General features: G+C 39.2%; 1 protein-coding gene across 3 annotated transcripts in view; it reads right to left on the reverse strand.

The window, feature by feature from the left end:
* Positions 1-23,682, reverse strand: part of plch2a (phospholipase C, eta 2a) — a 221,437-nt gene that overhangs the window by 88,346 nt on the left and 109,409 nt on the right. Inside the window, exon 1 of one of the 3 annotated variants that reach the window (XM_036579013.1) lies at positions 9,791-10,000. The exons of the other annotated variants lie outside the window; for them this stretch is intronic. Coding sequence (XP_036434906.1) covers positions 9,791-9,833 — 43 coding nt within the window. The 5' untranslated portion in view covers positions 9,834-10,000. Of the gene's footprint in view, positions 1-9,790; positions 10,001-23,682 lie in introns of those variants that run through there. 3 annotated transcript variants of the gene reach the window in all.

A 23,682-nucleotide genomic window follows, 5' to 3' on the forward strand; every position in this document is an offset into this window, starting at 1 on the left:
AACAAAGTCTCTGGTCAAACTTGAGGTTAGAGGCAGTGTAATGGATTAGCTCTACAGTGCATTTTCATAGGCTAACATATGCTGTTCTTAGCCTTTGTAAAGCTGCTGTATGGTGTAATATAGACAGTTCTATGTAAAAGGCAGAAGCTTTTTTTATAACCCAAATCAGTCAAGTAGATCAGCCAAGACATGCATAATGTCTGAACTTTGTTTCTGTAGTTTTGCACTGGAGCTATGATGCTATGATGCTAATGTTGCTAACACGTAACGGAAGCTTAGACCACATCAATTAGCATCAAACACATGGTATTCCTAAATCATTATACACTTGCTCAGTTTGCCTTTCGGATACAATATGACATCTACTTGTTATCTACCAAACTGGACGAAAGCATGTCGCATAGCTAAAAACAGTGGCGGCAGCCATTTTAAAGCCTGTATTTTGTTCATTTATATAGATAACACATACATACAGTGTCCAAAACAACATAAGCAAGACTATTTGAGATTACTTAACAACTCAACAAGGTTTGAGCCAAGTATAAGATGATTTATGTGTGCAGTTTACACAATGCTAATTAATATAAGCTAATAAGCGTCCATTATTTGTTAGCTAAGTTAGCCTCGTAGCTGTAGTGCAAAACAAAAGGACTGTGGACACCAAACATGACTGACTGAATACAGTTTGAGAGACACTAAAGATTGTTTACATCTGATTTTTCACCATGTTTCTTGAGCTTAGCATTTTCAAAGTGATATTCGCTTATCATTATCATTAGCACTCTTTGTGCTAATATGCTCTCTGCTTGGTAAAATGGTTCTTCAGATTAATGGAGAATATTTTTGGTGCTATTTAGAACCATTTACATGCTTTTACTAAAGAACAAAATGAAAGCCTCTTAGGTGTATATGGGTGCACTGTGTTCTAGATACTCTTCATTAAAGACATAGATCACGAGTAGATATGCATAGCTGTTCTTTTTTTATATTAGCGTCGGGAAGTTTAGTTCAAATTTCTCAGTGAATTTCAACGATTCAATTATTAACCGCATACAGTTATATTTTATGAAGTGAATGAGTCTGACTGTTAAAAATAAAGGTTCTTTAAGGGTTCTTTAGTAATGGCAATGGTTCTATTTAGAACCACAAGTTCTATATAGAACCATTTCATGTTTGATGGAAATGGAGAATGTGTTGTAAGTGGTTCTATATAGAACCTTTTTGATAATGGTTCTATATGACACCAGAAAGGGTTCTTTGCAACAATAGCAGAACCCTTTTTGGTGCTATTCAGAACCATTTACATGCTTTTACTAAAGAACCGTTAAAGAAGTGTGTTCAAAATTAAAGCCTCTTAGGTGTATATGGGTGCACTGTTTTCTAGATACTCTTTTTTATTCTATATAGAATTTTTACGTCTTTACTAAAGAATCCTTGAAGAATCATCTTTTTAGGTGTGTATATGTTGAAACTTTTGCACTTTCACAAATTATTTCCTCACTTCAGGTTCCAATGAGGCTGAACTGCTCGAAAGCTCAGCTGCCAAATTTGCATTCATTGACTGGAAGTGTGTGGAGAGGTGTTCCTCAATTTTCTTCTTGTGGTTCTACAGACTTTATGACACCTCCCCGCCCCCCCATCTGCAATACTGTCAGCTACTTGACCACAAGCAATGAGTTCCAGGAGTGAAGGCAGTCTCACAGCGCAACAAAACTGTCAAACAACACATTAGTATTCCGCGGCAACTGCCCCAGTGCACGCATTCTCCGAGGCATTCCTGGAAATGAATTTAAGATGAGGTGAGTGTCAGTCTATCACCCTTCTGAACCCTTTTAATGATACGATAAGAAATGTAACGCACACACAGGAAGGTAAGGTCAGGCCCGATCCCTACATATCTCAAGTGCGTTGTGTTTGATGTAGCCGCGGCAGCAATGGGTTTACAGTGCCGTAAACCTTTTGATCCAAAGCTAATGTGACATTTTCAACTGTCGCAATTGCATTACTTTAGGTGCTGCTTCTCGAATACGAAGGAAGTCACACAAACGGAGAAATGTCAAAAGAAATGCCAATAATTCACAAACAGAGGACTGCAGTGATGGCCTACTTCATTTACACGTGGCAAAACATGCGACTGCGCTTCAGTATACCATATATACCATGTTATTGTTGCAAAACTTTGTATCTCTTACATGGTAGCTTTATAGGAGCTGCTATTTGCAGGAAGGAAAAAAAAATGTCATTGCCTATTCTCATTCACTAAAATCATAATTATAATACAGCAAATTAAGCAAAAAACAGAAAACACAGAGAAAACTGGACTCTTAACAACTGTACCTGACCTGTTAGACCACCAAAACCAGATCAGATCAGATAAACAGCACTTAAAGCTTTCATCTTTGAGGAGGAAATCAAACTCCACTCTTGCTTTAGATCTGAAAAAATCCAAGTTTCTCTCTATCCTTCCACTGTAAGAAAACAACTCAATACTATGGGTCTGAAAGGATGTGTAGCTGTCATGAAGCCCTTACTGAGAAAAAGAGAATATTTACAAATCAAACAAAGAAGCTGCTGGTGTTCTCAGTACAATGGACTGACCACCCCAGACCCCAGACCTCAACATCACTGAATGTGTTTGGGATTATTTGGATTGTGAGAAACAGAAAATGCAACCAACTTCTAAGACTGAACTTTGGAGGTTTTCTCCTTGTCCTGTAAAGTTATCATTTTGGAGATACAAGGTTTTCTTCTGACAGCAGTGATACATATCTTGCTGTAATGCATTTGTGTGAATGATGTGGCCTTCAGGACAAACGTGTAAAATCATGGCCTACAGCACAAAAAAATCCTCTACTCTTTGCTAGAATATCATATATAATGTCAATTGTGCCAAAGAAGCATTGACTCCAAGCTCTACAGTAAAACTGACTTCAGTAAAGCTAAAGGACTGTAGCTTTTGACAAATTACACACGGCAGCAGCTCACCTGTTTCACAAAGCTCAGTTATAAGCACAAACGCACCTGTTTTCACAGCACAGGCAGGGAGACAAAAACACAGTCATATCAGAAGGCACTTCTATTCAATAGACAAAAAACATTAGTCATCACTTTCTTACAAGAACACAAAAAGAGGAAGTAGTCTCTTCTCTAAAGTAGATGATTGTTAGCTCTCTGTACAGTGTTCAGCTCTAAGCTTCAGAGAAGGCCACTCAAAAAATACTCGCCGTTTTGAAACAGACAATAGCATCCTGTTCTGCTGTCATAATCACAACAGTTCTGCGCTTGGAGCTGTTGGGTTTGTGCTTGGAAACGTGCCACAGCACATGCTGTGGACTGGAAGCTGGCAAGAGACGATACAGAAGGAGCCGTCGAAGTTTAATGACAGTGGAGGAGAGTGATGCTAGTGCAGCCTTAAAATGTTATTATTGCTGTTTTGCTACACATTTGATTCACATTACATAATTACATAACTACTAGGAGTCAGATATGCTGCAGCAGGTTCAAGTGAATTATAGTTTAAAGGAATAGGTCAGTTACTAAAACTGCTAATGATGAATAATCATCAATGTTAGTAACATTAGCATGTATGATTTACTTATTACACAAAATCTCATAAGTGGGCTTGTGTGTGTATATGTAACAGAATCTATTTATTCAGGTAGCTGTGTGGAAAATAACAATAATAACAATAATAAATGGTAATACCAGTTCAAGTGGTGGGTAGCTTTTTTAATTTGCACGTATGGCAGTAATACTACTACTACTACTACTAATAATAATAATAATAATAAGGACAGCATCACCTTTTCTTTTGTTAAAAGAAGGGAACACAGTGGTAGTGTGTGACCTGGAGATTAATTTTATATCTTTTTTAAAAAATCAAAAATCTTATAAATGTTAAACATGGCCTAAGGCCATTTTGTCTGAAGCTGTTTTGTCTGATGCCATTTTGTCTGAGGCCGTTTTGTCTGAGGCTGTTTTATTTGAGGCTGTTTTGTCATTGGCCATTTTATCTGAGGCTGTTTTTTCTGAGGCCGCTTTATCTGAGGCTGTTTCGTCATAGGCCATTTAATCTGAGGCTGTTTTTTCCGACGCCTTTTTATCTAAGAGTTTTGTCTGAGGTTGTTTTGTCATGGGCCATTTTATCTGAGGCTGTTTTTGTCTGAGGCTGTTTTGTCTGAGGCTGTTTTCTCATAGGCCATTTTATCTGAGGCTGTTTTTGTCTGAGGCTGTTTTATCTGAGGCAGTTTTGTCTGAGGCTGTTTTTTCTGAGGCCATTTTATCTGAGGCTGTTTTTTCCGAGGCTGTTTTGTCTGAGGCAGTTTTGTCTGAGGCTGTTTTGCTGGAGGTTGCTTTATCTGCAACTATTTTGTCTGAAGCTGTTTTGTCTGAGACTGTTTTGTCATAGGCCATTTAATCTGAGGCTGTTTTTTCCGACACCTTTTTATCTAAGAGTTTTGTCTGAGGCTGTTTTATTTGAGGCTGTTTTGTCATAGACCATTTTATCTGACGCTGTTTTGTCTGAGGCTGTTTTATCTGAGGCAGTTTTGTCTGAGGCTGTTTTGTTGGAGATTGCTTTCTTTTTTCTGAAGCTGTTTTGTCTGAGGCTGTTTTGTCATAGGCCATTTTATCTGAGGCAGTTTTTTCTGAGGCCGTTTTATCTGAGGCAGTTTTGTCTGAGGCTGTTTTGTTGGAGTTTGCTTTATCTGAGACTATTTTGTCTGAGGCTGTCTTGTCTGAGGCTGTTTTTTCCAAGGCTGTTTTGTCTGAGGCAGTTTTTATCTGAGGCTGTTTTTTCTGAGGCCGTTTTATCTGAGGCAGTTTTATCTGAGGCTGTTTTATTTGAGGCTGTTTTGTCTGATGCTGTTTAATTGGAGGTTGCTTTATCTGAGGTGGTTTTGTCTGAGGCTGTTTTGTCATAGGCCATTTAATCTGAGGCTGTTTTTTCCGACGCCTTTTTATCTAAGAGTTTTGTCTGAGGCTGTTTTATTTGAGGCTGTTTTGTCCGAGGCTGTTTTATCTGAGGCTGTTTTATTTGAGGCTGTTTTTGTCCAAGGCTGTTATATCTGAGGCAGTTTTGTCTGATGCTGTTTAATTCGAGGTTACTTTATCTGAGGTGGTTTTGTCTGAGGTTGTTTTGTCGAAGGTCATTTTGTCTGAAACTATTTTGTCGGAGGCTGTGGTGCGTGTACTAGTTTCGCTTTACGCCTTTTGTCTAAGGCCATTTCTCCTGATGTTCAACTGAATCAGTGCTGAGACATGTTTTTTCCAAAATCCAAACTCATTTTTCATTTGTTTTGATGTCATGAAATAACAAAAATATAAAAGATATTTCTTTCCATAAAGCAATAAAAATCTTTTAATCAAATTTAAATCATTATAAAATATCTCCTCTTCTACAGATAAACACAAAAAATGGTATCAACTGGAAGTTTAGAATCCACATCTTCACCAGAAATTCCCTGCTTACTGCAAAGAGCTATGATTGACACATAATGGAACAAAATCTAAGAAGAGGCATTTCAAGGTGGATATGCCATAGGGGATCCAGGAGGGTTAATGAAGTCTTGCTCCGGTGGTCGTGGGTGTTGACAGTAAATGAGATGTGCATTCAGGGCATATATGTGCTGTGTGTTGACTGGGGATGGCTGCTAGGCATTAACTACTGAGAAAAGCTACGTTATATGTGCTGTCGTTCTGCTATTGCTAGCATCATTCACTTCAATTGCATTTTTCAGCACACAAGCTCCTCCAAATACAATATATCTACATATAATAAGGAAATATTTGCAATAGGATCCATCTTTGCCAAGGATGTTATATTAAAATATGGATCAAACTGTCACTCACTGGTCTTTTGTAGACTCACACCATATTAATGACCATATTATGCCAGGGTGTAATGTGGTAATGAAGGATTTCAGTTCACATCCATACCATTTAAATATAATTGGCTGCTTCAATCATTCTGCTGATGCCTGCTAGCAATCTGTCATGCCTGAAATAGAAAAGGCACGCAGTATAGCCAGGTCAGGCGAAACCTCCAAACACTAAACGCCACGCTTTGCTTCATATGGCAAATTTGCATCCAGATCACCATATAATTGCTACAGAACTGGGTCAGTGGGGGACCCCCAGGGCACTTTAAGCCTTCAAAGAACATGTAATGAGTCTGTAACTTCTAGTTCATTTTAATAGTCTTCATGCTAGTTGCTATTTTCTTTTTTTCTTGCTATTTCAGTGTTAAAGCTGCTCTATGTAAGATTTTGTTGTTAAAATTGAAAGTAGCATTGATGAGTCCACAGAAAGAAACACTAAAATATGCACAGCCCCAAAAGATGGTCCAGCTTGATGTGTCTCAAATGTAAAATCAACATTATACTGATGAGGATATGATAAAAATAATAGTTCATTCACTTACATCCCTGAAGACACACCTTTCACCAAGTTTTGACTGAATTCTTTTTCTCACAATCATCAGATTCATCTGCTCGGTGAAGGGGTCCAAAGCACAACTGACGACCAACAAAATGTTCTGTACTGCATGCAATTACACATTTCCACCAAAGAGGTCCCCAAATCGCCAAAACTTATGTAGTGCAGGTTTACGTTTTAAGTGTTAAATTCTTGACACACCCAACGGAAATTGATCCAATCAGGATTTTTTTTCTCTGTGGTATCTAAATAGATACAGCCAAGCGAGCTCTCCCACTGGTTAGGACTTCAGGAGCTCACCTCTGTCAGATTAACCACTAACATAATCAGGAACTGAATTAGGAAAAAATGTCATTCTAGTTGTTCTAGATATGACTGTAAATATAAACGGTAGCCTGACCAAAGGCCAGACTCTTTACTGAGTCACTGTGAAACTGCTGCAGGGTAAAATATGTTATTATGTCTGTTACAAGCTTCAGGTAAAATATGTAATGTGTTACGTGGGACGTGGGATGTGGTATTTTTTCCCAGTAAGTTTAACAAATAGAAATCGCACTACAATTAGCAGAAAAATGCCATATTTAAGTTTGTTTCCTGTTAACAAGGGATGTTCAAACGTGAATGACATACATATGATGTATGTATTATGCTAAAATTACAATTGCTCAATTAAATAGACTAATGTTGCACATATTCGTAGTGTAAATGAAATTTAATTTTTGTGGAGCTAATAAAAAGCTAGAAATTTCCCATTTCTTGTTTTAAAGCGTAGTCATTATTAAAGGGAAAAAATATCAGATCAGCATCATTATCAACCCATACTCATGGTTTCAGTGCTCCTATTATCAGAAAACAAAAAAGTGGTATCTTGCCACATCTATCATAGCCCTACAACTGGATCACAAGCGCGCTTCATGATCTCTACTGAAGAAGCCTGGATACTATCAAGACTACAAAGAATAATGGAGATTCATTACCGATTGGCCATGTTGCTCGAAATACACAGCTGCAGTCTTGAAGAGAAGGCATTGCACACCACAGCGGTTCAGCTGCTCTATTACAAACTTGGATTTTCTTCTTCAAAGCACTGTAGAGTCTGATCATCCTGAGAAATGCTTTAGAAAAGCTACAAAAAATGTGTTTAGGTACTTTTGTCCTGGGACTGCTGCTCGCTGATCTCTGTGATCTTTAACCCCTTAAATGACCAGGGCCCAAAGTTTTATTACACGCTGCTATAACCTAAGAATAGCTATTGCACTCTTCTATAACCTAAGAATAGCTAAGAATACACACTTCTATATGCTAAGAATAGCTCAATAGCTCGGTTTGCACTGAAGTCCCTATAGTTACTGAATAATAAGCCTTAATATGTAATAAGCCTGGGACTTTAAGGGATTAAGGCATCCTCTGTGATTTGCCAAATGCGGCAATTGTATTTGATTCCAATATAATCAAATGAATGGCAGTTGTTCTGAAAGACACCCAGAGCTTCTGAAATGAAATGATCTGTACATGTTTGAGTATCAGTTAGGGTTGTAATGATGCATACAGTTTAAGTCGATTTCTGAATTCTGATCCTGAGTGAAGATTTGATTAGGCCCCAAAAATCACAACCCCTAGAAAACATTCTAAACGTGTTACAAAACCAAAACTTCAGGCTTTTGTTGTCGTCATGTATCATATCTCGATCAATGCGTTTTCTGCTTTCTTCATGTAGATTTATTAAAATGCACCCAGTTGACATTCTGTTTGTTGTGATGTAAACACATGCAACATTTAGGCCTACTTATCTACTTTGTCTGGAGTAATCAACATATTTTAACACACTATGTATCCACTGGCCAAGCTAAAGCGTCACATATAGTGCATTAAAACTACAACTATTAGTTTATTTCTGTAGATTCTTCTATGACTAAATAGACTGGAACCCTTAAACGGTGTTTGCATTTAAACAGTAGCTGTTATATTCAAGTTAAATCTATTTCACTTGTGTAGGTAGGCCAGGCGGACACATATGCGAGCGTGCTAATTCCGTGAAGAACTCCTTTAATAACTACTTCAACAAGCTATCTCACCACACACACACACACACTCAGAGTGGGATGGTGTTAAGCTTCCCTTTGAAAACAAAGCCAGTACAGCACTTTCTCCTCCGCACTCCACGCAGGATCGCTTCGAAGCAAGTGGATCGCGCTCGCAACGGTATTGCAAAAGCAGACGGATGAGAAAAGACGATGCACGAGGGAAAAAGAAAACATCTACGGGAGAGGGATGTCCAGGATAACTCTCACCGCCTCTTTCCCACCTACAAGCAACATGCTGCTGCGTGCATCCCTCGCGGTGCGTCTCTTTCTTTTGCAACAAGTCCCTTTTGTTCCTTTTTTAACCCCTTAAACTCCAGGCTGAGTATTTATTTACTGATCTTAAGGATTATACAGTTGCAAAAGTTTGTACACCACCCAGTCAAATGACTCCACAGTAAACATGACATATTCAATGTGCCATAACTTTTGCACAGGCCTCGTTTTATGTTTTATTTTTTCCTTAATGTGTTCAATTCAGCAAACAAACAGTAATTCTGCATTTGCATGAGTGTTTTCTCTGTAGAGGATGTGCACATATTTTCACAAATCAACAAAAACATCATTTGATCAGGGGTACCCAAACTTTTGACTGTATAAACCTGTATCCAGTATGAATTACTCAGTAACTGCGAGGTGGGCGATACAATATGCCATGATGACATCGTGATACACTTTTCAGAGAGTGTCGAAGGTAGCAGCAGTATTTCTGAAACACAGAGCAAGCACATATATCAGTTAAACAGTTGTTGTTGTTGTTGTTGTTGTTTACAGGCTCTCTATAATTAGACCTTTTATAGAGGCCGTAAAGAACAACATCCAGTGCGCAGTAACTCAGCGTACTGACAGTCTTTCGACTCGTCCACAAACCTCACAAAAACTGAATATCATGATACATACAGAGTACCATGAAAAACTTCAAGTATCGTGATGTTTGTGCTGTATCGCCCACCCTTATCTAAAAGCTACCATTTACTTTACATACTGGCTTTATAGTAGATAAAGCCAGTATGTAAAGTAAATCGTAGCTTTTAGATCAAAGCCTCTTGATTTTTACACCATTTGACAATGACAGCCACACTTTCATGATAGAAATGATTAATAGAAATAAAAATCCTTAGAATGAAATGCTTCCTTCTTTCTTCTATAAACTTATCAACTGGAGACAGAAGCAACCATATAGTTTCGAGAGTGGAGTGAACTTAAGTGTGGAGCCGCTGAAGCATCTTTAGAGTTTAAGGGGTTAAAGAAGCCACAATGCAAGGTGGTCTTACCTTCCTCTGGGCTGAGACTCCTAATATTGCTAAAATCCTCCATGTTCCTATACGCAGGTTCTCCATGTGTTAGCGTGGCTCCAGCACGGCTGTGGAGGGAGCGGCTCCTCCAGAGCAGGAGAACCGAGCGCAGCGCCTCAGAGTCATCTCCAACACCAGAGACCTGCACCAGAGCACCTGCTCCTCTGCTTCTAATCTTCCCTCCCTCTCTCCTCCCCTCCCTCTCTCTCCCTGCCTCCCTCTCACTCTCTCTCACTTTCTCTCTCACTCTCTCTCTCTCACTCTCTCTCTCCTACTCAGCCTCTTTCCTGCTTTTTTGTTCTGCTTCTTTGGCTTTTTCTATCTCTGGGTGGCTCTTGCTCGTTCTCTCTCTCTTTCCCTCTCTATTGCTCTATTGCTTTCTCTCTCTCTCTCTCTCTCTCTCTCTCTCTCTCTCTCTCTCTCTTCCTTTTCTTTTGCTCTGCTTCTTTCTATATCTGGGTCTTGATACAGCCCCCCCCCTCTCTATCTCTATATATCTCTCTATCTGTCTCTGTTTCTCTCTATCTCTCTATCTGTCTGTTTCTCTCTCTCTCTCTTGCTCTTTCTTTTGTCTGGGTGGTTTCTTTTTCTGTATCCCTCTCTCTCTCTCTCTCTCTCTCTCTCTCTGTCTCTATTTCTTGCTCTCTCTCGCTCGTTCTTTTGTCTGCATGGCTCTTGCTACATCTTTCTCTCTTTCTCTCTTCTATTTTCTCTATTGGTGACTCTTGCTACCTTCTCACGCTCTCTCTCTCTCTCTCTCTCTTTTTCTCTCTCTCAATCTTGCTCACTCACTCTCAGTGTGTGTCTCGTTCTCTCGCTCTTTTCTTTTGTCTGTGTCTTTCTCTGGCTCTTTCTATCTTGGGCTCTTGCTACCTTTGCTTCTTCTTCTCTCTCTCATTCTCAATCTGTATCTCTTGCTCTCTCTCTTTCTTTTGTTCTGCTGCTCTTTCTAGCTTTGAGTAGCTCTTCCTACACCTTTCTCTTTCTCCACCTCTCTATATTGCTTTTTCTTTCTCTTCCCTTCTTTCTGTGGTGCTTTCTATCTCTGGATGGCTCTCGCTATCCCCATTCCTTTCTCTCTCTCTCTCTCTCTCTCTCTGTCTCTCTCTCTTTCTTTCTCTCTGTGTCTCTCTGTCTCTCATCCACACTCTGGGGATGGCTTTTGCTCCCACGTCTGCAATTGGCTTGCTTGCTTTTTTTTTCCCTCCAAAGAAAAGAAAAGAAGAGCGATGCTGGGAGAACTGGGAGAGAGCAGAGGAGGAGGAGGAGGGAGGAGAAAGAGAGAGAGAGAGAGAGAGAGAGAGAGAGAGGTGCATCTAGAGTGCGATTTGCGTGAGCGGAACAGGGTCTGTCTCTCATGTTTTATTCAGAGTTATTCTGCTTATAGGGGAGTAAATGGGTGTGCCCAAGCCGCTGGAAGAAACCTTCAGAGTGACAGCGGTGGGGTATATGTGTGTGTGTGTGTTTGCCGTGGCAGGGGGTGACGAGTGTGGAGAAGAAGAGATTAGAGGAAGAAGAGAGGATTGCAGAAGGAACCTATAAGGAGAGAAAGTGATAGTATGTAGAAGAGTGTGGGGGGGCAGTTGGGTTGTTGAAGCGTGAGAATATCCTCAATGGCTTTTCAGCGACAACTCATCCACACGCTAACACACTCCGGCAAGCGCTAATGTTTGACTCCATTGTGTGCTAAAGCTGGGCAGCATGTGGCTGTGTTACTGCCTGAGACGACCAAAGTGGAAAAGCCTTTCAGCTGAAACCTCACGACAGCCATAATGAAGTACAGCTCCATACGATTCCACAGTACCACCACAGTGATGCCACAAAAGATCTACAGTCAGTCTTTAGATGATCCATCAGTTAGAAGTCTAGTGTTATTACTGATGTTCTGCTAGCAGGTCTGCTAGCTCAACAGGGCCCAACAACACAACAGGTTTCGGGCCAGAAACATTTAACTGTTTTCCTAGAACTTAAAAAAATACAGAACCACAAACGTTCAAATAACCCTTCAATCAGGCCAAGGGTTCTTTGAGTGTTACTAAAGAAAATGGTTCTATACAGAAGGTTTGCATCATGAAAGTGTTCTTAAGAATGTGCTACAGATGGTTGTATATCAAAACATTTTGAAAAGGGGTTCTTCTATTGTGAATGTCAAGCTTGTAACAATAGAATAACCCTTTCAGGTGTTCAACCTTTTTGAACACTTTTCAAAAAGGTTCTATATAGAACCATCTACAGCAGAAGGTCTGCTACCTGACCCAAGCTCAACAGAGCCCAACAACACAACAGGTTTCGGGCCGGCAACATTAGCCGCTATTCTTCCTGGGGTCTGGTAGAACCCTTCGGTATCAAGCTACACTCTTAAAAATGATGGTTCTTCAAGGGTTCTTTAATAAAGAAAATGGTTCTTTACAGAACCAGAAACACTCCAAAAACCCTTTGCATGATTAAAGGGTTCTTTGCATCATTAAATGGTTCTTCTTCAAGTTGATGGAGAATGTGCTGTAGATGGTTCTATATAGAAGCTTTTTGAAAAGGGTTCTATATAGCACCCAAAAGGGTTCTATTGTTTCAATGTCAAGCTTCACTCTTGAAAATGATGGTTCTTCAAGGGTTCTTTCATTAAGAAAATGGTTCTCTATAGAACCATGAACACTCAAAGAGCCCTTTAATTATGCAAAGGGTTCTTTGAGTGTTCATGGTTCTATATAGAACCATTTTCTTTACTAAAGCACCCTTGAAAAATACAACAGGTTTCGGGCCGGCAACATCAGGCTCGGGTTTTAGATTTTTGAATATAGTAGATGTGTTTTTATTTGAAGGAATAGGTTCATTTTTATATATTCTCATAAATTTTGTCTCTAGTAATATATCAGCAACTCGGGTCAGGTTGTTCAGAGTTCAAATTTAGTAAAAGTCAGGCCTGGTCAAGTCTCAAAGTCATGGGTACGGGTCAGGCTCAGGCTTCAATGTCCATCTGCTATACTATTTAAAGAATTACACACTTACGTATTAAATGCTCAGCTACATAATAAACACTACTTTAAAATAAGACTACCCTTATAAGGGGCTTATGAACGGTTTATTATTAATTTATTAATGATTATTAATTAGGTCATAACAAGTGAGTTATAACACATAAATAAAGGTAAGTGAGCCTGTTTTCATCTACACTGTTAAGCTTGAGATCTTTCTGGTTTACTTATTTTACTTGTCTTCTCCATCACTCAGCTTCATCAGATATTCATTCGTATATAGCAGCTCACTATTGTACTTTTTATGTGTTATAACTGCTTAATAATTATTTTTAAGGTGTTTATGACCTATTAATAATCAACAATAATCTAATTTTAAACCATTCATCAATTATTTATAGTAAAGTGGTACCAAAATACATTTTCATTTAATGTACAGCCTGTATCGACATGTTCCAGTCTGCACTGGATAAAAAATCTCCTTTTCAATTAAAAAAAAAAACCCAACTGTTTGATCAATTACCTGTTTAATATCTGCACCACTGACATATTTTCATCTCTTTTAATGTGTTTTGAGTAAGAAACTATTGAACAATATGTAAGAAGTGGAATTCTTGGTCAGCATGCATGTTGGACCTAGAGGAGAACTAATGGACAGGGGGTCTTGTCAGCAATTGGTTGGACTGACAAAGAGAAAAAAGCAGGGAAAAAAGCAGTCATGACTGTTTTTCAGTCAATTTGTAAATGGACAGGGACATTAATCACTGTCCAGGGAGACATATTCATCTCAGAGCTGTCACAAGTGCTTTGTATCATTAGAGTCACTCTGACTATGGATGAGAATGCATTATTTTACGTCCCCTCCGTTGTGGATTAGCTACTCATTCTGTATTTAGGAGGAGTGGGAGGGAGGAGGTGACCATGTTTGTTCCTTTATTAGCCGCCCTTGCCAGAACATTTGACCCTTCAAATCAGAAACCTAACAGTGACAGCTCACTCTAATACACCATTTAAGATGTGAACATCCTAAATAGGGCTTGACTTTGACTATTTTGTCAACAATATCGATTTTAAGGAAAACTAACCCCAACCCTGGCCCTAATCCTAACCCTAACCTAAACCTCTACTCAAAACCTAATCCTAACCCTAACCCTGGCCCTAATCCTAACCCTAACCTACTTGCTTCCTACATTGGTGCCACAATAGTCTGTAGAGTGAGATTTTCTAATATAAGGGTTAGAATATCACACTTCTGATGATGTATCTTGAAGGTGGCAGGAAACTCTGAAAACATACAAGCTCATTGGAGTGGATAAATGGGGCTGGATAGCTGGCTAATGCAGAAGAAAGTCAGGTGGCTAACGTCACTGTTAAGAAACTGAATGACGTCACTGTCCAAAGAAAAACAAGTATCTCCAAAATAGGAACTTCACAGGAGAGGGCAAAAACCTTCTTTATTTTCAATGTAAGTCTATGGAAAGAGATTTTATTCCAAGTAGTTTTGGAGCATTTCTATTGGTCCATTCATCATAAAGTTTTCACACAATGTAAAGGACAGCGTGTGTTCAAATGATGCAGAAAAGTAAAAATCACAAAAATTGAAGATACATGTTTTTCATTGGACAGTGATGATGCCACATCTGTGTTTATTAGCTGTGGATTTCTATAGTGCTGCAGATGTGGGGGGGCCTTAATGGTTGTTTCACATACTTGCACAATAGATTCTGTTTGCACAATGCAGATGGGTACAATGCTGCGCTACAGAACATTACATAGCACGTCAAATAACATATAAAAGGCTAGTTTTAGGTTGAAATGCCCCTTTAATGCTAAGGATCAGGTTTGATTTTGCATGTTTTTGTTATTGTAACCATGATGGTGTCTCTGGTAGTGGAAGAATATCGAGCCTCTTAAAATCCTCAGAAATAAAGTCTTTAATTTTTGCCGATACTGTTTTTCCACTAATACAGTTAAATTTGTGTAACCATGATATCGATTAAACCCTTATCCCTAACTATCTTTTCGTGTACTCCAACAAAGCCGCTGCTTCCGTTTTTCATCTGTGGGAACGTGGCTAAATTGGGAAGCCGCATGCACGCTCCCTGTTGGCTAGCAGCTAATTCCAGCCCTTGTTTTTCGAAGTGAACTGAAATGCCTGGACGGCTGCCTGATTCTTCAGCCTGGGAGGAGTGCGGTAATGGAGTAAGGGCAAAGGCTCGGGAGCTGTCCGTGGTGCTGACAGCCTCTGCGAGCAGCCTAAGGGAATCGCCCTCGGATCACTGAAAGTAGGTCAGAGCAGGCCGGTGTGAAGAAGCGCTAACGGCCATGCCGGACTCGTACTGGGCAGCATACTGTCCAGAAGGTGGACTGCACTGGTCTCAAATCAGCCTTTATAATGCATGTTACAGTCTGGAGTAAAGTGGAGAGATGTTTTATGCTGTAGTGCAACATAAACCTAATTAAAATGAATGGCAGTGGTGTAGTGTTTAAGAAGGCTAACTGTATAGAGAATTGGGGACAGGGTTATATATAGCATTATACTGCTTGTAACTAACTGTACAGACAGTAAAGGCCAGTGAATGCAAATGTGAATAACACAAATGCATTCGGTACTCAGCCACAGAAAGAAAGAGAGTGAATAATACAATAATAGTGAATAATAGTGAATGCAGGATATAATTAACAAATACTCACTGAGTGTGTTTACATGCACTTCATCATCCTATAACTGCAGAAAATCAGATTTCGTCAGTAATCCGATCAGTGCTTTTATATGCACTACATGCACTGGGTCTACATGAGTCAGGCAGTAATCGGATTTCTGCTTTCCAACCAGCTAATGAACTCACAAAAAAAGATGTGATGTAAACGTAACGTAAAACTCAAACTTTATGTCGTGGCTTTAAAAAACATGCTGCCACTTTACCTGAAAAAAATGAACATACATCTGAAGCAGTTTGTTTCAGCATCATTCCAAAAATGTTTTGCTGCCATCTTGCGGCAACGCTGCTTGCTTATTTTCGCTACTGCTGTCTGTTTTTGCACATGCGCAGACCGAGAAATCCGAAAGAAATCAGAGTAAGAGTTCACATGCACTGAGAAATCTGATTACTGAGCTAAAATTCAACTGTTTTCCCAGAACTTAATAAAACAACAAAAACTGCACTCAAAAAAACTTTTATATATTCTTCAGGCGGTTCTTCTATTGTACTGTTCCAATGAAACCCTACTGTAAACATGTCTACTGTAATCTTGCCTAATTGCCTTCTACAGTTTTGCCACAGCAGTCCTGAGAGTGAGATTTCCCCATTTAAAGGCTACACTCTCTTTAAGGGTTCTTTAGTAAAGACAATGGTTCTATACAAAACCATGAACACTCAAAGTACCCTTTGCATGATTAAAGGGTTCTTTGCATCATAAAAGGGTTCTTAAGAATGTGCTTAAAACGGGTCCCCTATAGCACCAAAAAGGGTTCTTCTATTGTTACGATGTCAAGTTTGTAACAATAGAAGAACCCTTTTGAGTGCTATATAGAACCTTTTCAAAAGGCTGAGGGATATATTGCTACTGCATAGCACAACAAACAACATGTTAAACTTTAGTTTTAGGCCAGAATGCCCCTTTAATTTGAACTGTCAGTGTCGCTGTGTCCTTAACAGCCCCAGACACTGCGGTGCACTGGAACTGAACCAAGGGAAATGGGGATTTGAGGGAAAGTGAAACATTACAAGACTTGTTCTGTATTCCTCTCTTAATTTATCATGACGCCCTCAGGGCCGTTCAATACAAGACAGACTGTGGTCGCCGATGAAGCTGTCAGAGACTTTTCCTCTGCAGGGAATCTGTGCTCTTTTGACAGTTCCTCTGCAGATAAAGGCAGGCTAGATGTCAGGCAGAGGGAGGAAAAGGTGCTGATAATCCTAGAGAATGGCGGGGTTCTGTCACAAAAGGCCCTGATCTGATTATGAGCCTGTGTGCTATGATTAAAGGTGCAGTCAAGACCCTAAGAGCCCAGCACAAAGACCAGGGCCAGGCCATGTTATCTTGCATCTGTGGAGGAACACAGTGATTCAGATCTGCCTGTTTCCTAGGTGAAGCGCTGGTGTGAACTGGAGCGATCTCAAAGGTGTATACACTAGGGATGAACTATGTGGGGAAAGTCCCCATCATTGTGATATTTTAGGTGCAATATTTTAAATGAAGAGGATAAACTATCCCAAATGGAGCTCATTATCACTCCCATTATCATACCAATGAAAAAGATTTGTATAGAGTCGTTAGGCAGTAGTTCAACAGTCTGGGTGGCACTCAGTGATGGATCATGTGACTGCCTCGAATAAGAGCCCATTTACACCAGGTCACTTCATGTGTCTACCTGGATTATATCTGGATAATATCTGGATAAGGCCAAGACACATAAAATACAAGTGTAAACACAGTAACTGCATGAAATAAATGTACATTTTTATTTATTTTTTTTTATTTTTGTAAATCTCCCCTCAAATGAACAGAACATGTGTTTTATGACCATACACATATTGCTATATGCTTACAATTTACTGCTGAAAGCCAAAAATCTTAGACGCTCTTTGTATTTTATTATAAAAATAATTTTTACAGAGTATATCACTGAAGAGACGCCATCTGTTTATAGTTTATAGCCCAGATTTGTGGAAAAATGGGTCGACTTTCAGTAGACAAAAAAAATTGTGAGTTCAGTTTCTTCTATTAGAAGGGTTTAAAATTACATTACCCATCTATTTGACTGGAAAGAAGACAGTTACAGCTCTCATATGACACCCACTTTTTGAATGTAGCTTATGAAATATGAAAGTTATGAAGAATATGACAAAGTGTGTTTTGGAACCAACTGTGGTTCACCCTGGTGTATGTCGCATGTACATGCAGGACTAAAAAAACCTCATAGAAAAAAGCAATGTGACAGTGTAACATCTGCAGTCTGTGATGTACGCCATGAAATGTCGTAATGACACATGCTCAAACAGTTTATATGCTTTTCAGATATTGATGAAAATGTGGCATCTCTCCTCCCTAAGAACTCAAACTGGTCTCAGCAGCTGACCACTCCCCACCAATCATCGCATAAATTCAGACTTGCCTTTTGCCCCTGACCTTATGGGCCACCTTGCCTCAACAAACAGGTCTTTTGAGTTAGCCTCCCCTCACAAATCTCTGATTGAATTTCCATCTTGACATTTCAGCCAACAAAGAAGGAATGGAAAAAAAAAAACAAGCACAGCAGCATCGCTATGTTATTAGCACTGGTGGGTTTTCATGCCAGTCAGATGTTTTGTTGCCAGTGGGTGGTTAAAGGCTCAGCCTGGAGTTCTGGCAGGCTGTTTGTGGCAGCATAGTGAAAGCCAGACTAAACATCAGAAAATGCTCAATGTGCAGGTGGAGTCACTTCTTGCCCCTTCCCCTTTTTAAATGTGAAACATCTTGTGGTCCTGGCTTAAACAATACCATAGTACATACCTTGTCTAATCCCAAAGAGCATGCATCTCCATACACTTTCAAAATGACCTTCTACTTTTAATATTTATTGTCTGTTGTATTGAACTAAGTATTTGGGGGCACTTAATGCATCAAAAAAGCCCAAAATATAAGCCCAATATAAGCAATAAAGTGGGTTTTGTACACATTGAAAGGGAGGAAAACTGTCATGACAGGATCTTTGCAGTCATAAATGATGTTAAGTTCATGCTGGTTCATTTGCGAAGCTTCTTGTTAAACTGTTAAGTTATTGTTGTTCATAAGTTGAAGTGGGTTGTTATATTGCTCTATGGTCAATCTGAACAGGATTGCTATTTCGGAGGGAGCTCCAGGTTCAGTTAATTACAGAAGTTCATTCATTTTGGAATTATTACTGTCAGACAGAAGCAAATAATCCACTACAAATTTATATTTGTAGTGGATTAAAATAACAGGTCTTATCTGTAATTACTTAAATTAATGTACCCCCACAGGTAAAACAAATCCAGCTTAAACAGAGCTCTAAATGCAGCTGGCCTTGGTTACGTTTTGATCTTCAAGGTTAGTTCATAAGCTCAGACCTAAATCCTGGGCAACCTTACGTGTCTGTTAAGTGGTATGAGCATGAAGCACTGTGATTATATGAGCAAACCAAGAAATGATTTACTAAAAATAGCTAAAAATAGTGATAATTAGCCACAGCAAACAAATTTAAAGATGAGGACTGTGACACTATTATGCAGTGCCATTTTCAAAGAGAACTCAGTTTGAAACAGATCTGGGAGGAAAGACACTGGAGTTGTTGATATTTTTTATTCTTCGCAAAGCACATCATTATCTTTTTGCAAAAACTATTATATTCTGCATTTTTTAGAAATCCATGCACCCATTTGCATCAACAGAACCATCAAAAAGACTTTAATCAGCCTTTCCATGGTCAAATTTGGCACTGCATACTGGATGGATTCCTTTGTGAAATGTGAATAATAGCTTTTTTGAGTCCTCTGATGAACTGTAATTATTGATTTATTTGGCAGTTTATTAGGATGCAGTCTACCCTAACAGGTGCACTGAGAGGTTGAGCACTTCACCTAATGTGACAGACTCATTCCCTAATTACAGTCACTCAGCAAAGACAAGAAGATGTGTAATGGAATCTGTAAGCATGTAATGTAGTATTCAAGCAACTAATGAACTATAAAGGTAAGTAACTGAGTGCGAAGGTAAGCAATGGTGTATAGAGGTAAATAAGCAAGTAGTTGAGTAAAATGAATAAAGGTTCCTGAATGAGCTAGGAGGTATGTTTCTATGACCAACTTTTCATTGGTAGAAAACGTTTTCTTATACTGAAAGGATCTTTATGGAAACAAAAGTGGTTCTTTAGCGGCACCTATATTTCAAAGCATTAGGCCTGGGTGATGTCTACCTAACTGGCATGGATGATGGAGGGGATTCGTTCACATTTGAGCCTATTCACAGTCTATCCTCCTCTACTCACCTGGTCTTTCCTCACTTTTCCACAGTGTTTCGTGATCATGACTGAAATATCCAGTTGAGGGACAAAAGTGACGTTCCTTACTGTTTTTACTGAAGTCAAAGAAAGTTTACTTACTTTTTATGTTTTGTTTTGTCCCATTAAATGTCTCTGAGGCGTTCTGGGACAGCGTGCAGTTTGTGGCTGTCACTACAGCCGAGTGAAGATGAAAGAAGAAGAAGAACAGCAATGTTACGAGTATAAACAGTGCTGAGCTTCAGGAGACATGAGACTGTGGCTTCATAATGACTCCTTGAAAAAGCCCAGATGTTAGAGTTGAAATCTGTGTCTATCTGCTTCCAACAGGCTCACATTAACCTTTTTATACGTTATATTCTCTTTATAACTGGCATACATACACAACATACATTCTGCCCTCACTAGCAGGCTGGACAGTAGCAGAAAGCTAGCTGGTTAACATTTTAATGCTACAAATAATAACAGATTTCAGTTTTAAGCCTTTAAAAAGGTGTTACTTAAAAATGGAGACACATAAAGTAAAGAATGTTACTTATATGCCTGTTACAGGATAAAAATGTCTATTTAAACTAGAGCTGACAGAAAAATCCCAAATAGCGCTGAGCTAACCCCACTAGCTTGATGCTAATGTAGCTAGCTACCATGGTGAACAAACAAGGAGCATTATTATAATGCTGGTTTAAAAAACAGATTTCTACATTAGACATTGCTGTGAAAAGGGAATACTTTGGTTCTCTCATATGTAGGTATGTAATAGAATGCATACATGTAAGTAATGGAGTGTGTAAGCATGTAGCAGTATAAGTTAGCACTGTAGCATGCAAGAAAAGTAATGGAATAAGAATATAAGCTCACTCCAGTGGCCAGTCTGAGAGAACTCCTCACTCATTCACTCACAACACAAAAGAGTGGGGGTCACTTTCCACTCAACACACAGCGCCCTCTAGTGTAAAGACTTGCTCTCTTTCTACAGTACATTACTGCACTCTGCATGCAGCTGCAAGAGGCAGAGGACGCGCAGGTTGGGCTGCTGTGGTGAATGCCCATGTTTGAGCCTCTGCAGAGCCAGTTCAGCTGGCCTGGCATTGGCCCAGAGTGCTGGACAGGAGCTCCTCGCGCTAGTGGCCAGGCTGATGGATAAAAAGGCTTGGTCCGAGGGCTCTGATAGAACGTAAGGAGTAAGCGCTAAGCTGGGTAGGGTTGTGGAAATGCATCAATGCATTGTAATCTGAAGGTTATTCAACAGCACTGATTTTGGAAAGTCCTCATCTATTAAAACTGATTACAATAATATTTGGTAAGATATTACTGCCAGGCAGTGTTCATGAGGCTACATAGGTTCATCATGACAACTGACAGAAATGTACTTAAACAATTACAAAGGTTTATTAAGGTGTGCAGAGCTGGAAGTGTGACAGGTGAGAAGCTAGTATTTGGCCTGATAAACGTTTGTTTCAACACAAAAGTGCTGAGGTTCATAAAAGTGGTAAATGTGTCGTTTACTCTAATGGCTTTGTTTATTTTCTAACATTTTGATTATCAAATTTATTGAATATTATTTGTTGCAGCCTCAGAACGCTTTTCTAGCTGAAATGATGTAGCACAATATTATAACTTAGAAATAGTAAAATAGGCCAAAGAAAGGCCACAAAACAATGCACACTCAATGGTCAACCAGTCTGACCTCGCACACTATCTCATATACTAAACATTCTGACACAGTGACATCCACATGAGCTGCAAATTATATGTCATTTCACTTCAGAAAGTGTCATCACAACCTAATTTCTGAAAAAAACTGGTCACCCAACATAGATAATATGTCAACTAGACATGAAAGCTGGCAAATGCAACACTTATGACAAAATATGTATTGTAATAAGTGTTTATAATTGTATGTTGGTCTATGTCAGTGATGAAGGGCTTATTTAGGTGTTTTGCCTTACGAACACTGTCCTACAGTAAAATGTTACTTAATACTGAGTACATTTGTTTTGCTGGCCAAAATAAAATCCTCAAGCTATTTTCAAACATAAAATTCAATATATCAGGAGCGAGAGATGGCCTGCTTGGTGTGCCACCCTCTTTTTGTTCTCTGAAAGGAGTTTCTAGATGATGAATGGGTCATGAGCAGTGGCTAAAGAGGAAGAGAAAAAGAAGGGAAAGAGAAAACAGAGGAGGAGTGGGACCACTAATACAGAGTGGAATTACTGCTCAGCAAGCTCATTTCTCACAGGTTTGAGACCGAAGCCGGCCGTAAATGTGGGCGGGGGTCAGCCGTCCACCTCGATTAGAGTCTTAATTACACACACACAAGCCTCTAGAGAGAGAAAGATGGAGAGAGGGATGAGCGGAGAATATGATTTTCCAGTGATGCAATCAACTCTCTCATCATCGTTCCACTATCATCGTAATCTCTCTCTTTTTTCTCTCTCTCTTCTCTCTCATTCTCACTTATATGCAGCCACACACATACAAATACACACACAAATCATTAAAGGGGAATTAAGCATTAAAGGGGAATTACATCCATTATTCTCAGAATTCCTGCATAATTAAATGGTTAAGATGTAAACAAGGTCAATCAGAGTGGTTTGATGTGAAACAAGCCTATCTAGAGAGGATTGTTCACAGTGGTGGTGATAGGAACCAGACATCTGAAGTGTTTAATGTCCCTAAAACCAACCTCACGCAACGGTTTTACGTAAAACTGTTATGAATGAATATGCCTGATGAGTGAGAGACTGTTTTTACAACAGTTTCGAGATATAATTTTGCCCAGGTTTGATCGAGAGGTACATGCAGGGCATCATAAGGCAAAACAGTCCTAAAGAAAAATCATACTTTCTTTTTTTCAAGCTTTACTATGATTTTACCATTATTAACATTACATATTAAAACTGAAAGACCCACGTAGGTCACGCGGTCATTTTGGATAGTAAATAAAATAGCTATATTCATGTTGTAGACATCATGACCTCTGGTTCCTATCAGCATCACTGTAAAGAAATCATAGGTGGGTCATTTTCTCTGCATTGCACAATTTCACAACAAACCACCCTGAATGACTTTGCTTACATCACAATGACTGAATTATGCAGAAATTTGGAAAAAGTGGTGGAATTCCCCTTTAAAGAGCATGTGTCATTGAAAATGATTTTTTTTTTGCTTTTTTGAAGTATAAGCTTTTTTTAAGTTTGATGTTGTGAGTTTAATGTTGTGTGTAAACAATATTAAGGTTCCAAAACGTTCCATTCGCTCCTCAGCCCACACAGGCAAAATAAGGAACCTAAGCTGCCTTTCATCTGCTCTTGTATTTAGATTTTCTGGTTTGGTTGGATGAGTGCCTTGTGTTTTTTTTTGCAGGAGCACGTGACTAAGAGCTCGTGCAGTATGTCTGATCTGTGTACTCTGTCTGACGTGTGAAATTTAAATCTAATTCATAAGGAGGAATGATTTGGCCTATTCTCTCCAGGGAAATCCTTACATAAGCACGGTCAGCAGATGTGTCTATTTACATAACACAGTTTATCACACAAGGGAGCGCTCAGAAGATGCCAGTAGGGGCGTGAAAATGCAATGATGCTTCAACCTGAAGGTGGCGGATCTGCACAATAATCACGCCACTTTTAAATCCTTCCTTTTTTGAAATAAAAACGTTTTTTAATGTATATATTTCACTTTTGTGTAAATAGTTCCTTCAGTCACATTTGGGTGTTTAGTGTATTTTCAATAATAATTCTTAATAACGTAAAGAATCATAATCAGATCAAATCATTGTGAGGTCAGTGGTTTACACCCCTGGACACGTCACCCAGCGCAATGACAGAAAAACACTAAACACTATTAAGCAAATGTTGCACATCAATGAAACTCTCCTCCTTCAAATAAAC

The sequence above is a fragment of the Colossoma macropomum genome, unplaced genomic scaffold (assembly GCF_904425465.1).
Source record: "Colossoma macropomum unplaced genomic scaffold, Colossoma_macropomum, whole genome shotgun sequence".
In the NCBI taxonomy this organism is placed as follows: Eukaryota; Metazoa; Chordata; class Actinopteri; order Characiformes; family Serrasalmidae; genus Colossoma; species Colossoma macropomum.